The sequence below is a fragment of the Astatotilapia calliptera genome, chromosome 14 (assembly GCF_964374335.1).
Source record: "Astatotilapia calliptera chromosome 14, fAstCal68.1, whole genome shotgun sequence".
Classification (NCBI taxonomy): domain Eukaryota; kingdom Metazoa; phylum Chordata; class Actinopteri; order Cichliformes; family Cichlidae; genus Astatotilapia; species Astatotilapia calliptera.
The window spans coordinates 16,251,433-16,266,329 of record NC_137435.1 but is presented as its reverse complement, the minus strand read 5'-3'; the positions used below and the strand labels follow the sequence as shown (position 1 = coordinate 16,266,329).

Below are 14,897 nucleotides of genomic sequence, written 5' to 3'. Positions count from 1 at the left end.
AAAAGCTGGATTTTATTGTGAGGACTGATCACTTCCAATCGTATTATTAATTGACCCTTGAAGAACGAGCCTCGGGCCTAAGAGTAGATAGTTTATAAGGCTATCTTTTTAAATATTTTGCCGAATAGTGTTTAAAATAAATAAACATGCAAATAAGTTGTTGTTTATTACTGACTGATAAAAGCATCTACTTTGCGGTTCATGCAGTTGTTATGGTTGATTTTAATGTGCCACATCACACTAAGAAATAATCGATTATGTCTGAATATTTCCACATTTTCTCTTTTTTCTTTCTTCTCCATTTTTCTCCATGTAAAATCCGAACTGCAGCAACGCCTCACGACTTCTCTTTTTTTCCCACAATGCTGCGCGGTAGGGGCTGTCGTGTGTGCGCTATCTGTGGTGCTGAAGCTGCGCGTGCCTCTGAGGTTGCTACCATACAAATCCACCCGAGCATCCTTCCGCGAGAGCTCCAGCAGCGAGGGATGGTCTGTGGTCGACGCTAGGAGAGATTCAGGATGTTTCTGCCAGCTCTGGTGATGTAATGCGTCTTTTTTCTGTATCTGCTGACGTTCTCCGGGTTATTTCTCGTTTTTTTCTGTAAGTGCTGCACACGGCAGACGCGCCTGAAAGCCCATTTTTCCCTCGGCTCGTCGTGTCTCCGGTGCCGCCGCCTGCCCTGCCTCCTTCGCCGCTCCGTCCTGCATCCTTTATGCACAGCACGCTGCTCCGGTCCTCCCCAACAAAGCACACCTTCGTGTCCGAGCACCATGGCCCGCTCCAGCCGCTTTCACTGAGAGACATGGAAGCCAAACAGCACCAGATAAAGAGCCTGAAAAGCTACCCGGAGACCGGCGGTCGGAGCCTGGCAGCGGCCGCCGGAGGAGACGGAGGAGGGGGGTATCGAGCCGGCTCAGCTGAAATGGAGATGGACTCGAAGATCCAGAAAGCCATCGAGTTCAAGGCGGAGGGCCATCGCTGCTACAAGGAGAAGAAGTTCCGGGAAGCGATAGGCAAGTACCACCGGGCGCTGCTGCAGCTCAAAGGGGTTCATGTCGTGGACGGCACTACGGGCTCCGAGGTCAACCTGCTCAGCCAAGCCGCGGCCAAGCTGACCGAGGAGCAGAGGAGAGCCGTGGAGAGCACCGAGATCGAGTGCTACGACAGCCTGACAGGTGACACGACCACAAACACACTAAAACTCAGAAACACCCAGACCCCTACTATTCTCCAAGTAGTGCTGACACCATTATTGGTTCCGGTTCACCGGGTTCACACAAGCTCCGGGGTGCAGTTGTGTCTCCAGGTGCTGGGATCAGCAGAGGCGGGCGAAACAACACTGGTGCTGAAATGGAGCATGGATGGTGTTTGTTTGTACGTTTTTTAATTGCACATACAAAAGTGGCTGCACGCTGTTTGACCATTGGTGCGTTTATTTATTCCGGTGAGGTCATTTGCCAGCCAGAGAAATTTCACCGTGTGGGCTAAAATAGTTCACCTCTCTGCCAGTTACATGCTCTCAAACAGCCTTTCACGTGGGTTGTTTATTTTTACATGTGTACCTGTAAGAAAAAAGAAAAACATCTGGGCCATAAATACAATCAGGCTTCATGTTTTAGGACATGTTACCATTATTTATGTATGAGGCAAGTTCACCACATGTTGGGGTGATGTAAGGCTGCAAGTTTAATGGCTCCAAGTGTGGAGGGAGTTACAACAGGGTTAACAGAGCTTCACATAACAGCTGCTTTCAATGTTAATCCTCAGTAATTTCATTTATAATATACCAGAAAAGAACAACTGAGAAGAAGCTCATTGCTCATTGTTATAGTCCCCTTATCTCGACACAGACTGTTACATCATTGTTTCTAGTTGTGCAATTATGCACAATCATGAATAAAAGTAGACATCAGAGCTTCAACAATGTGAGAGTTTCACTTCAAGGTTTTAGTGATCAAAATAATTCAGAATAAAATTGAAAGCGATGGAAAAAATTATGAATAATAATGAAGTTCACACATCATTTTAATTATTGTCGTTGTTTTGTTATATTGTTTCGGCAAATTAATTGTACTGAAAAAAACAAGTACACAGAGGTGGTAAGAGTGTAATTATAACTGTCCAAAACAAAAAAAACAAAAACAAGACACACATTTGCACAATTACTTAAAATATTAGTTGTGTATTTACCATAATTTAATCAGAAAGCCCCACTGAGACTGACGTTTTCAAGGGAGACTTGAACAAGGTAGAAGTCATAAACTCAAAACATATTAAAAACTTAACAACTACAACATAAAATACAGGAGCCACAGCATTATTATGTATACAGTATACAATTACCCACAACAAAACATGCTAGTGGCCTCTCAAGAAAATCATCCACATTTCCTATCCTGCATTCCTTATGATGCTTTTAAATTCAATAATAGATACAGTCCTTTGAAAAAAAAAGGTAAAAAGTTTTCACAAGAAAATTCACAGTTTTTCTGCATTTGATTAACTGATCGTCAGTAAGTGTGAGCATCACTATAAAAGCAGAGGTTTGGGCAGTTTGCTGGTCTGGAGCACTCATTTGTGTGTTAACACAATGCCAAAATCTTCCGACAAGCAGACATCCCAAAAAATTCTCTCCACAGTAAGACCGTGTAATGTTCAGAGAAACTGTAAATGGTGTAAGAGTGATGAAATAGTTTTCTATATGACTTTGCTGCTAAGGGTGGTTCTGAATATGAATACAAGTTACTCAATCATAGGATGTCCTTGGTTTTCCACATGAGCATGTTTAATTTTAGATTCCATTTCCAAGCTTAATGGTGTGAAAATTTTGTTTATCAGATTTCTTAGAATTCCCCAAAGCAAGCACTTAGAGGTGTGCAGCTGGTTCTGGGACAGAGAGAGGTGCAAAGGTTAACTGAAAATAGACTGAAAATACCAGTGCTGTTATCCAACAGTGGTTAGTGATGGCTAGCACATCAAATCACAAAGAAAGCAGCTGTGAGTCAGAGTTTGTGCCTGTAATAAAGTGTAGAGTTGCACTGAATCAAGACTCAAAGCTGAAAAGGTGTGTATGTGTATATGCATTGTATCACCATTGTCGATCTCAAGCAGAAAAGTATCTTTCACAAGATTTTTCATATAAACAAAGTAAAACCAATCTTCACTCTCAGCTACATTGAACTTGTCATCTGTACATATATACAAACATGTGTTTGCATGAACTCTTTGATGTAACAGTACTATAAACCATCAAAACCTTGTTGGTGAGTTTTTCAGAAGACAAAAACTTTATAGTTTACATATACAGACTGAAATGGGTGAAGTTGCAGTCTGAGGTTGCACTGTCTGTCTTACAGAGGGAGCATGTGTGTAAATGACAGTATCATCAGCATAAAGATGTAGTTTTGCAGTATTGTCTCTACCAAAGTCATTTATAAAAAGTAGAATAAAACTAATAAAATAAAAAACAAAATTTATCCCAAAACCCTGTGGGATCCCTTTGTTAGCTAAAAAAATCTGATTTACGATCATCTGCATAGACATAGTTTGACTTACAAGGTGGATTATAATTCGGTTAACATTGTAAGGTCCATAACCAATAATCTTGTTCAGCAGCAATTCATTATCTACTGAATTAAACACATTACACACATAAAAAATAACACATTGCTTTGTGTTGTATAGCATGTTTATTATTGGTACTTCATGTTTAAATATTATGGCTATTGTCAGTACATGGACACTGTGACAAACTTACTTGTTTGTTCTTTTAGGCGCTTATAGTCATATATAGTGAGACAGACATAGTCACAGTTATATGCTATAAGATTACCAGTGAACCTCAGTGATAACTGTTACTGATTATCTTGGGTACTTGGATGTGAATAAAAGCAAAGCAGTGTGTTACAACAATGGAAACTGAATGAACACATGAATTATCAGCTTATAGCCAGGCTTTTGTTGGAAAAACTGTGACTCTGGTATTCAGTGTGAACAGAAGATTGTGATAAATGGTCACATTTAGAGGGATTTATGATGATAGTGATTAATGTTGCACAAAGGCACTACAGCAGTTATATCAAATCACCTATAACTCACCTTTCACCTGTGATTCTGGACTGCTGTGCTGGTGTGTCTCGCTGCTGTCCCAGGCGCTGCCCGCTACACATGCCATGATGCACTGAAGGTCGCTTGTTCTGCTTGTCGTTCAGGGCCTGTCTGGAGCCTGTAGGAAGGCCACTGTGGCATGAAGGGAAGGATGGGGGAGGGACTGAGAAGAGGGGGAGGGAGAACAAACAAATAAAGGAAGAAACGAAGGAAGGAAGGAAGGGCAAAATGAGAATTAAGAGGAAACAGGAGATGTGGTGAGAAAAAGGAAAAAGGTACAAATAGCAGAGAGAACAAAAACGAGGGAAGAGGATGAGGAGGAAGAGTGGTAGCAGGTGACAGGAGGCCATATTTACCATGGCAACCATCACTGGGTCTTTTCCCTGTTGTTGTTGTAATAACACTACTCCCATTCCCGTCACTGCTGTGTGTGTGTGTGTGTGTGTGTGTGTGCACATGCGCACTCACAGGCTTGTACCACAAAGACATGCCACCACAACCTCGCTGTGCCATCACTGCCTGTAATCACCCCTTGTTCACTCTTTCACAGCCTCCTATAGGATGAATCGATAAACTGAGATCTCAGACACTCATTGCTTACTGTGCATGTTTATTTAAAAGAAAAGAAAAAGAAAAAAAGAGTGCCTATGAAAAAAGGGGAGCATGCCATGGTTTAATCAGTTTAAAGTGCTGACAACAGTGCACACTCTGTAGTAAGCCACTTACTCCAGTAAGGTGCATCATGATGTGCGTATGGATCGATTAGGCTATAAAATACATTTACTTTCATTTTCCTGCTGATATCTGCAGTCATGATGATATAACTGAAGATATATGCTCTATATTATGCCACGCCACATTCACCAACCCAGAATTTAACACAAAACCTCAGTAATGCTGGAAAGAAGAAATCTCTAGAATACTTCCTGCCTTTCGTCTGTTACTTGGTTCTGCTTCTGCGTCCTGAAGATGAGCAATAACCTGGGCATTATCTTTTTCCAGCTAAGATTAAATGTTAAGATGTGGATTAATCTCCCTTCGAAAATCTATTTACAGCAGAGAAAGGCTGTATGTGGAAGTGTATCTGTAGTGCAGGTATTTATGGCAAGGAACCTGTTTAATACGTGTGGGCTCGCCGTCTTTTCTTTAAGTCTGGTCCTGTTTGGAAAAATAGTTCCAAACTGAACCATGACTCAGTTTCAAGATACACCTTCAACATCGCCTAGACATCCTCTTAGAATCTATTAAGAGAACTTTTTAGTTCAAGAATTATTTTCTACAATATCTTTATTGATTAGAGTACAACAAAACACAAATTTACAAAGTTTCCTGGTAGAAAGAATGTCAATACATCCATCCATCCGGTTTTTCAGGTTATCTAATTCAGGGTTCTGGGAGAGCCTATTCCAGCTGTCATAGGTCAAAAGGTGGGGTATATTCTGGATAGGTCGACAAGCGTTCACACCTACAGCCTATTTAGTATCACCAATGCTTAACAGAGTAATAAGACTTATTTAATGTAATCCATCCATCCATTCCCATCTGCTTATCCAATTCAGGATTGCGGGCTGTTAGCTGGACAGGTTGCCAGTCTGTCGCAGGGCATTCGATGGCTTCTCTGCAATAATCCACTTTATATTTCTCACTTTGTAAGTGACCCGACCTCTATTCTTTGTAGAAACAACATAAACAGGTCCGTCTGCGGTTCAGTTTTTACCTTCACTCTGTGCCCAGGTTTAACGAGGGAGATGATGTTGAAGTTTGCAGGGAAGGAAGAGTGCAGCATCATGACTCAGTGATGTGTAGTAGTAGTATTTGTGTGATATCAATCTTTGGTTACACAGGTTGTTAATGAGACTAATTTGTTATTTGTTTTCTGAAAAACTGAAAATGAGATAAACAAAACAGCAATACGGATCCAATAGCAGCGGTCAGTAGTAATCTCTGTGTAATTATTCTTATTCCAGCCTCCTTGTTGTTTGTGTAAAAGCCTTCAGAAAATGTGAAAGTCAGTTCTCAGCTTTAAAAAGACAAAAGCACCTAAACATGACTTAAATTATGACTCACTTATTGAGTGAAAAAAAGGCACTTCTACCTGGTTACCCAGAGTTTTGCTGGGCAGACAGTGGTCACCGTGGTTATAAGTGAGGAGCTGTCATTTGATTGGCCGGCTGTCTTTGGTTCTGACGTATGACAGGAGAGCAACAAGCAAGTGGAGCCAGTCACACGTGTGCGAGTGATTGCGTATCAGCATTTGTGTGTGAGTGTATGTACCGGGTGTTCGTGCATGTACACAAGCATGTGTGGGTTTGTCTCTGCTGCACAGGCCTGAAGAACTGCAGCTGGTAAGGTGTGTGTGTGTGTGTGTGTGTGTGTGTGTGTGTGTGTGTGTGTGTGTGTGTGTGTGTGTGTGTGTGTGTTCTTGCTGTAGCCGTTGCTGACATTGCTGAATCTTACTGCGCTGAATGCGTTGGTGTATTTGTGTGTGCGTGTGTACATTCATGAATTGATATGTGTGTCTTTTTTAAGTCCTTAGCTTTGATGTGATGAGGGTAAACATTTCCTGTTGCCATGATATTTTTTCCATGAAAGTAAAGGGAATAAATAAATTTGCTCAAGCTCTGAATTAAAGTATATTTCACGGGGAAATGTTATTCCACTGCCTTCATTCGACATCTAAAGATACTTTAAAATGAATATATTCCAAAGGAAACATGATTGTGGTTGATCCTTAATGAAACGTGACATATTCTCATGGATTAAACTACCCAGCTGTTTATAACAGTTAAAATGAACTTCACACCGACCATGAAGCCCGTCACAGTGTTAGAAGTCACTCTCGGCTGCAGTCCCCGCACATCAGCTGATACTTAGTAAGTATTCAGCTAGTAAATCTCACGCAGGATGCACTATTTAATCTTGCTGTTTTAGCATTCCCCAAGTTGCTGTCTATCTGCAAGCCACTTTGCAAACCACCTTCACCCCATTTACTCCTTTCATGCCTTCATATCTGACAAAATCATTTCTGCCGTGCTCTGCGGGGGCCCTGCTGCAACTCTTCCTGCCTTTTTCAAAGTGGTTTTCAAAGTGTGGAAAAACAGAAGTGATGAAAAATAGAAAAACCCATATCACCAAGAGGGATGAAGACGGAGCAGGAAAGATCAGAGCTGCCCGACTCAACTTAAATATTCTCTGGTTTTAAGCACCTCATTTGTGAGGATTCACAAAAATGCAGTAAAAACTGTAACTATTAACTGTAGTTCTGGAATTAAAACACAAAAAAATCAGTATTTTTAAAGGACAACACATTTCTATTTTTAAAATACAAAATTTATACCATTCAGTAAAAACATAGATTTTTTCTGTATTTTTACCGGATGATAAAAAAAACCCAGTTATTATAAATTTAGATAAAATGTTGTGTATTTGTAGAGATTTTTTTATTTTAAAAGGTATAAAACTTATTTACATGTGTAAAAAGATTATCCCATAATAATTATCTAATAATGATCTAGGACCTAACATATTATCTAATAATATGGCCAAATCTGCTGTAATACAATTAATCAGGCTTAAAATGGCAGGAAAAAAACGTCTTTTTATTTTAGTGTTTGTTCCTACCTGGTGTAAAGATATAAGTAGACAAAACAAGGGGAAAGGGGGGGATAATGAATGTGCTTTAGAGAAATATCGGCGCCAAGAGTAAGATCACCTGATTCTGATGACAAATGTCCTATTTGCTGGCCTTGTTAAGGAGACCCAAAGTCTGTGTATCCCTGTAGGGCCGTATCTAAATTGGTTACACTACTTCCTCCACCAACGTCTGTGTCTGTCACAGTTTACAGTGGTGCAGCATGCTGGCCAGAGGCAGACTGCCTGCCAGCCTGCCTCAGCCATCCATCCATCCATCCATCCATCCATCCATCCATCCATCCATCCATCCATCCATCCATCCATCCATCCATCCATCCATCCATCCATCCATCCATCCATCCATCCATCTATCCACCCACCACAAACACTGTGAGGCACATACAGAAATAACAGATGTGACTGCAGTTTGTTTGCTCTTTTTTCTTTTTTTCCTGATATCGATCACGTAGGGGCACTTCTGACAGCAGGAACAGCAGTTTTCTAAAAGCGGCTGCAGTTTAGACGCTCTAGTCATTTTTAAATCAGTCCAAATGTCCACATGTAAGTGCACAGAGAACAAAACAGGGAGCGTTATGGTCTGATCCTGTTGTGAGAGAGCTCGGCCTGACTTTTCATTAACTCCTGCTCGCTCTCAGATCTCTGCCTGAAATCTCCCTTTGTTCCTCCTGACTGGCTCGATCTGAGAGTGAGTCATAAGTCACAGCCTTGGGAGGAACGCAGCAGGAGGGGACAAGTGAAATTGTTTGTTTCATAACACCGGCCACCTTTTTATTCAACTGCTGCGGCTCACAGCCACTTCGCTTGCTGTGTTGAAGATCCAGAAATTTCCACCCACTCGTCACATTAAAAAAATGTTAAAGGAAGGAAAACAAACTGTTTTTCAACAGAACAGGCAAGAAATTAGTATTATTATTATTATTATTATCATTATTATTATTGTTGTTGTTGTTGTTGTTGTTGTACTGGAAACTTTATTCCTCAGAAGATATTTGCTGATAGGACAGCAAGCACACTAAGTGTTTTTGTGAAGGCCTGCTCTGCTGGCCAGCCAAACCAAATAAACGTGGTTAAGTTATAATTTCCTTTATAGAAGGAAATAACTCATATTTAATATAACTTTAAGAGGATATAAGCGCAAAGTTAGTGTTGGGGGTGGCTGTGGCTAAGGTCGCCAGCTAATTGGAAAGTTGGTGGTTCAATATCTGCCTGCTCCAAGTCTGCATGCCAAAGTATCCTTGGACAAGACACTAAACCTCAATTTGCTCCTGATGCTTTCTTTGGAGTGTGAATGCAGATAGAAAGCACTTAGACATAGATAATTGCTTTTATGAGTGAGGTTTGTAGTACAGAGCACTTTGAGTGCTCACCCGGAGTATAAAAGTGCTACAAACTGGTCTATCTACCAGCTAACACTGTAGAGCTGATTCATTTCAGTAAAAAGAAATAATAATACTTTGTAAACTACTTGATTTGCAAGCGAAATAAAAAAATATACAGAATAGCTCAGTCCAAGCAGAGCCGGTATTAAGAAAGCAGCCACAGACAGCATAAATAATCACAGGAGAAAGAAAATACATACGGAGCCACAAGAAGAGCAGCACAACACACATGAAATGACACAGAAGGAGGGAGGACCAATAATCTGTTCACAGATTTTTTTCTGACGATAACTAAATAAAAGTAATGCACGAGCAGAAAAACTATGATTAACCGTATTGAAACTCATCCAATCAGAAGTAAGCTCCTTGTGCAGTAAGGTTAGACACACACATTTGATTTGTCCCTGAAAAACAGGCGGGAAGGGAGGGTTCAGCTAACTCCCACACTCCCCATTCCTTGTGAAAATGTGACAAAATGTCAACGCTTGGGAAGAGAAGAGCAAACATAATGACACATTTCTCATTTGATGCCAAGCAAAGTAACTTGAGTCCAGCGTCATTTTGATTGCGTTATTTATCATTTAGCAATGAAGGAGATTTGTTACTAAAAACAAACCTGAACTCCCTCCTGGATACCAACTTCTTTGGCTTGTAAAACACGTTAATTTCGGTTTCAGTGTAAATGTTGCCGAGCATTTTACAGAGAATTAAAAGACACGAATCAACATACCTGCAAAGACCTGGATGGGGTGTGTCTGTCTGTGAGGATTTAAATCCTCCTGAGGATCTAAACAACGTTCTTGTGAAGTGGAAAACTAATCTGAGTTCATTAAAACTGAGATTTAATCTGCGCAGTAATTGATTGTTTTTTCTTTACTACTTGGTTGCATCAACACTTCAAGCACTTTATAAGCCCTCCTGGTGGTGAGAGTAGTTTGGCAAAGACTTGCTCTCCATCATTACTTTTGCACACACTGGTGCACATCAGAGTTCAGGTTTCGTCTGTTATTCTCTACAGGCACCTTCACATCAACAAGCACAGGATTTACAGATTGAAATTGCTGCAGCAGTTGAAACTAAAATGGTGAATTTCCAGAGGAAAGGGTGGAGACTGTGCACACATTCAGCACTAGCATTTATCATTTAGGGGAGGACTCCAGCGGTTCAGTCATGCCTCGAGTGTGAGGATGAAATACCACCGTGCTGTGTTCATGTCACAGTTCGCAAGATATAACGTTTAACTGCGGATTGACAGGGAAAAGTCCCACTGGCAGTAATCCAAGTCTTGCTCGGTTGCTTCTTAGGTCCTTGCTGGTGTTGCTGACTTCCTCTCTGTCACTGTGGTTGCTCTGCTTTTCAGCTGTGACTAACCAGCTGTTTAATGTCTAGCGCGTGGCTACCTGTGGACCACCACTGGACTGTAAAGTACTTTACTTTAATGTGATGCAGTTGACCATAAGCTGGTAAGTGCACTGTTTGGATGCTTTTGGCATCACTATAACAGCCATACAGTCACTTGTTGCTTACCTTGTTCATCTCTCTATGATCACCGTGCAGTCGTCTTCTGACAGCAGGAAAACACACCGTGTCACAAAAGTCAAATCATCTCAAACTGGCTTCTTCATCATGACAGTGAGTCACCAGATCTCAATCCAATAGAGCAACTTTGGGATGTGTCACATAAATATTGACCAAAAATCTCAGGAATGTTTCCAGCACCTTGTTGAATCTGTGCCATGAAGAATTGAGACATTTCTGAAAGATAAGTGGGGTCCAGCCTGGTAGCAGCAACAACTACAGTGTTAAAATAGTGAAGGCGTTAGATATTATTCAGAAAACAGGCAGAAACATGAGCATTCATTGAGAGTCCAGCTGGCCTTTCAGCCTTTCAGCCGCCTGCTTTATTTTCTCCCATTTGAGTAGGTAGATGTTTTTTATTAGCTAATTTTTCTGCCTGCCTATTTATGATGAACCAATAGAAACCAAAAAAAGTAAAACATCAAGCAAACACTCGAAGGGGAAAAGTGCGGTTACTACGTTACACAGTTACACTGTTGTTTTTTGTTACAATGTGCTTGATAAAGACAAATGTATTAGCATGTGTCCTGCACCCAGAGCCTCGGGGACATCCGACTGTGGCCATAAATGAACTTTTGAACCATGACATGCAATTACAGACCTCATATTAAATTTAACGAGCCTTTAATGAGCCTGCTGGTGACATCAACATCTGTTACCACTGGACCAAAAATAAAAATCGCTGCCTGTGTTTCGCTGCAGTCATAAGACAGATTGTTCTTTCTCCACTTCCTCAACACATCTCAGCCTCTGAGCCCAGTCATGCTTCAGATGGGGGCTGTTTGGGGCCGCACTCGCATAACGTCAGCGATGTGCAACACCACAGACGGAGTGATTTTTACCAGTCCACTCTAACACGCTGCCAGAGAAGAACCAGTGCCTGCTTACAAAAGCGGAATAGAAGAGAAAACTCCTCCCTTTCATCTACTGCCAGCTCCGTCACCAGGGGACTTGATGGAGTGCATGAGATGAAGCCAGGAGGAAACGAGAGGATAGAGGGGTTAATACGAGGCTGGGAATGGAAGAAGACTTGCTCGGAGCTTTGGACAGGAGAAATGTGATATTCAGACAGTGCACTTGTACTATATAGAGGGGGATGATGATGAGGAGTAAGAGGAGAAATGGGAGGGATGGGGTGAGGTTTTTTTGTTTGTTTTTTTCCTCCCTCTGTGTGGTTACGTCTGCCATTAAAGGGACGGCCACAGCAGAAATGTGAGAACGTGCCAGAGCTGCAGATGGCGTGGCATTGCTGTTGGGTGTATGGCTGGCACTCCCTCTACTGTACCTCTCACACTGTACCGTCTCCTCTGAATTACCTCCTACCTTATAGATAGGGCATTTAGAGGAAGGGGGAAGGGGTGAATCAGCAGACGGTGATGGACAGGCTCAAATGGAGGGAGGTGTAAAACAAAAGGAGTGCAAGAGGCTGGACGGAGCTCTTAAATGTGATGGGATTATCAGAGAGTGGAGGCAGGGCACGGCTGTAAAGGAGGAGGGGAGGCAGGAAAGGTTTGACCTCCAAGCAGTAGAGGGAGAGTTTACAGAACTGCATTTTATTATGTTTTTCTTTCAATTCTTACTGAGAAATCCATTTCAGACCAAAACTGATTTATGCCACAGCTCTGACAGGCCCAGATGACTCGTGTCAAAGGAGCAAATAAGATTGTCAGGAATAAAAGGAGGAGGCAGCAGGCGGAGAGGCGGAGAGGGGAGGAAAGAGGAGACGAAGTTTTTCTTTTGATGCTTTTTGTCATGATTGCTTTTGGATTGAAGTCTTTTTGCTGTTAGAAGTATAGTTGGCACGGCTGCGTTCTTAAATCCATATAGATTAAAATCAGAATAGAAAACAACACAAATGTAGTGGCTCTAAACTCTCTGTGTGATGAATCAATCGCAGCCGCGCTGTTCTGGCTCAAACCTGCCATTTATGATGATAATAACCGAATTATACCGAGTATGTCGCAGCCAGCCTTGTGCTAATACACTCCCAGAATTGCTGCTATCAGAGAACGGCATAATTCAGTTAACTGTAACTTTAGCAGCTCGTTTAGCAGACGCTTCTTACGAAGCTACAAATGGCAGATGGAATGATGCAAGACACAGATATGGGTTTAAAATTAAAAAATAGGCGAGCCTTTAGTGGCCAAGAAACCAAAGAAGGCACCGGTGGAGATAGTTAGACCTAAGCAAAACTAAAAAAAATTTAAAAACTACAAATGGCAGGAAAGCAGCTAACTCTGAACATGATAACAGAGGCGGGAGAAATTAGACCCACAACAGGAGTACTCCCATCTGCTCCCTTATTTCTCCATCGGTCACCATATTTGATTTGGCACAGATTTGACACCTAATGCAACCATCTTATTCAGAGAAAAGAAAAAGTCTGTTAAATGCTACTTTTTATCATTGTTTTTGTGACTTTAGCACATTAGCACACTACAGGATGGTTGTTACAATTACCAGCTGTTGCAGTTTATCACTGTGAACTTTATTTCTTTTGGCAATTCTTTTTTTAAGTAACACAGCAACAATTTGGACATCATGCTGGGGTAATGGAAATGATGCATGTTTATTTCTTTTTTTTAAATCTATTTTTAAATCTCACAAATGAATGAAAAATAACTAAATGTTTTCTATTTATGAATATTAATGTGGTGCATATGAGCCCTGCGATGTATGTCAGTGCTGTTACATTACAACCTGGGCCATGCTGCACAAAACTCATCCCACACACCTGTAACATCATTCTTATTATCATGAGCGTGGAATAGAAGATAAAAATGATTAAGAATTAAACATGTAACTTTTAAAAGTGGTAATAAAGGAAGTGCAAATGTGTATAATTTGGAGGCGTTTTGCATCGTATAGCAAATAAACAACAATTTATATTCGATGATTACCACCAAAACCTGTGTGGACTTCATCACCAGGTCCAGCTTCATATCATCAATGTCAACTCATACATTTATCAGAAAATAATACTTTGTTATGCCAAAAGCTGGGTTTACCTGTGTTTGACCTGTGAGTTAACAGTACCCACAACAAATATCACAGGGTCCAAAACACAGTAAATGCAATAAAACCCCAAGAATAGAAGAAGAATAGATTAAACTTTAGTGCTGTTATAAAAGTACAATGTAATGGAGGCAGCAGCTCAGGGGTAAAAGCCACCTTTAGCATACTGTGCTCAAAAAACAACAACAAAAAAAACCCATAAAGCAAACAAAATTACCACATAAGTGCATTATATTTAATTTTGAAATGTAATTTAATTTAATTTTAAGCGATCACAGGATAAAGTTTTTGAGGTGTGTCCAACACGACGGTCCGAGTGGAGAATAACTGCATTATTACACAGATAACACAATTTTTTTTTAAACACACCGACAAAAGTAAAAAAGAAATGAATAAAGAAAACTGGCTAAATATAGTTAGAAGAATAAGCAAAGCTGCGACATGAGTCCACAAGAAACAAAGAGGAAGAAAAACAGAGCACGTTTGCTTCAGATACTTCTGTGTGCACAGTTTAAGTGTAGCGCTCTGTGTAAACTACTAAACAGTGTAGTCCATGGCTTTTGACGTGCACCCCTCTGACATTTCATTGACCTTACGCTCTGCTTTGATGCTGCAGATTCTCTACTGTAACTTAAGGCAGCTGACGGGAAACAGGTAAGGGATGAGACAGGAAGTGAAAACCAAAACAAGACAACAGGGGAAAACTATAAAGAGAGACACGCTGAAACCACAAACAAGCAGCCTCACACGAAACACGACACAGAGGTAGCGAAACACAGAAAGGGAAACACTAGGGAGGCTAGAACGAAACAACATAGCCCAAAATAGAAACCGAAAACTAAATGTAACCCTGACACTATATCAGCACTATTTGTGCATTCAAAATGAGGTGATTCCACCACATTTAAAAAAAAAAGCTAATCTAGTTAGGCTTTATTAACACAGCGGGAGAAAGGATGTGTTTTACCAGCTCTTCTTGTCCATGTGTGTGCGTGTAATGCTGAATGTGCGTATTCTTGACACGAGACCTCCTCCTCCTGACATGAACTGACAGTTGTGTGAAATAATGAATAAACTGAACTTGTCTGTCAAAGCTAGTTGAAAGTCACAAACACAAACCCTTTCCTGAGATAGAGGGTGAGCGTGAGAGGGGGGCAGATTGAG

The 14,897-nt window shown here is 41.0% G+C and overlaps 1 protein-coding gene across 1 annotated transcript in view; it reads left to right on the top strand.

Annotated features, from left to right (window-relative positions):
• Positions 1-305: 305 nt before the first annotated feature.
• The window catches only part of ttc9b (tetratricopeptide repeat domain 9B), a 39,513-nt gene continuing 24,921 nt past the window's right edge, over positions 306-14,897 (top strand). The window contains exon 1 of the mRNA XM_026191954.2: positions 306-1,175. Within this exon, the coding sequence (XP_026047739.1) occupies positions 713-1,175 (463 nt within the window). The 5' untranslated portion in view covers positions 306-712. The remainder of the gene's footprint in view (positions 1,176-14,897) is intronic.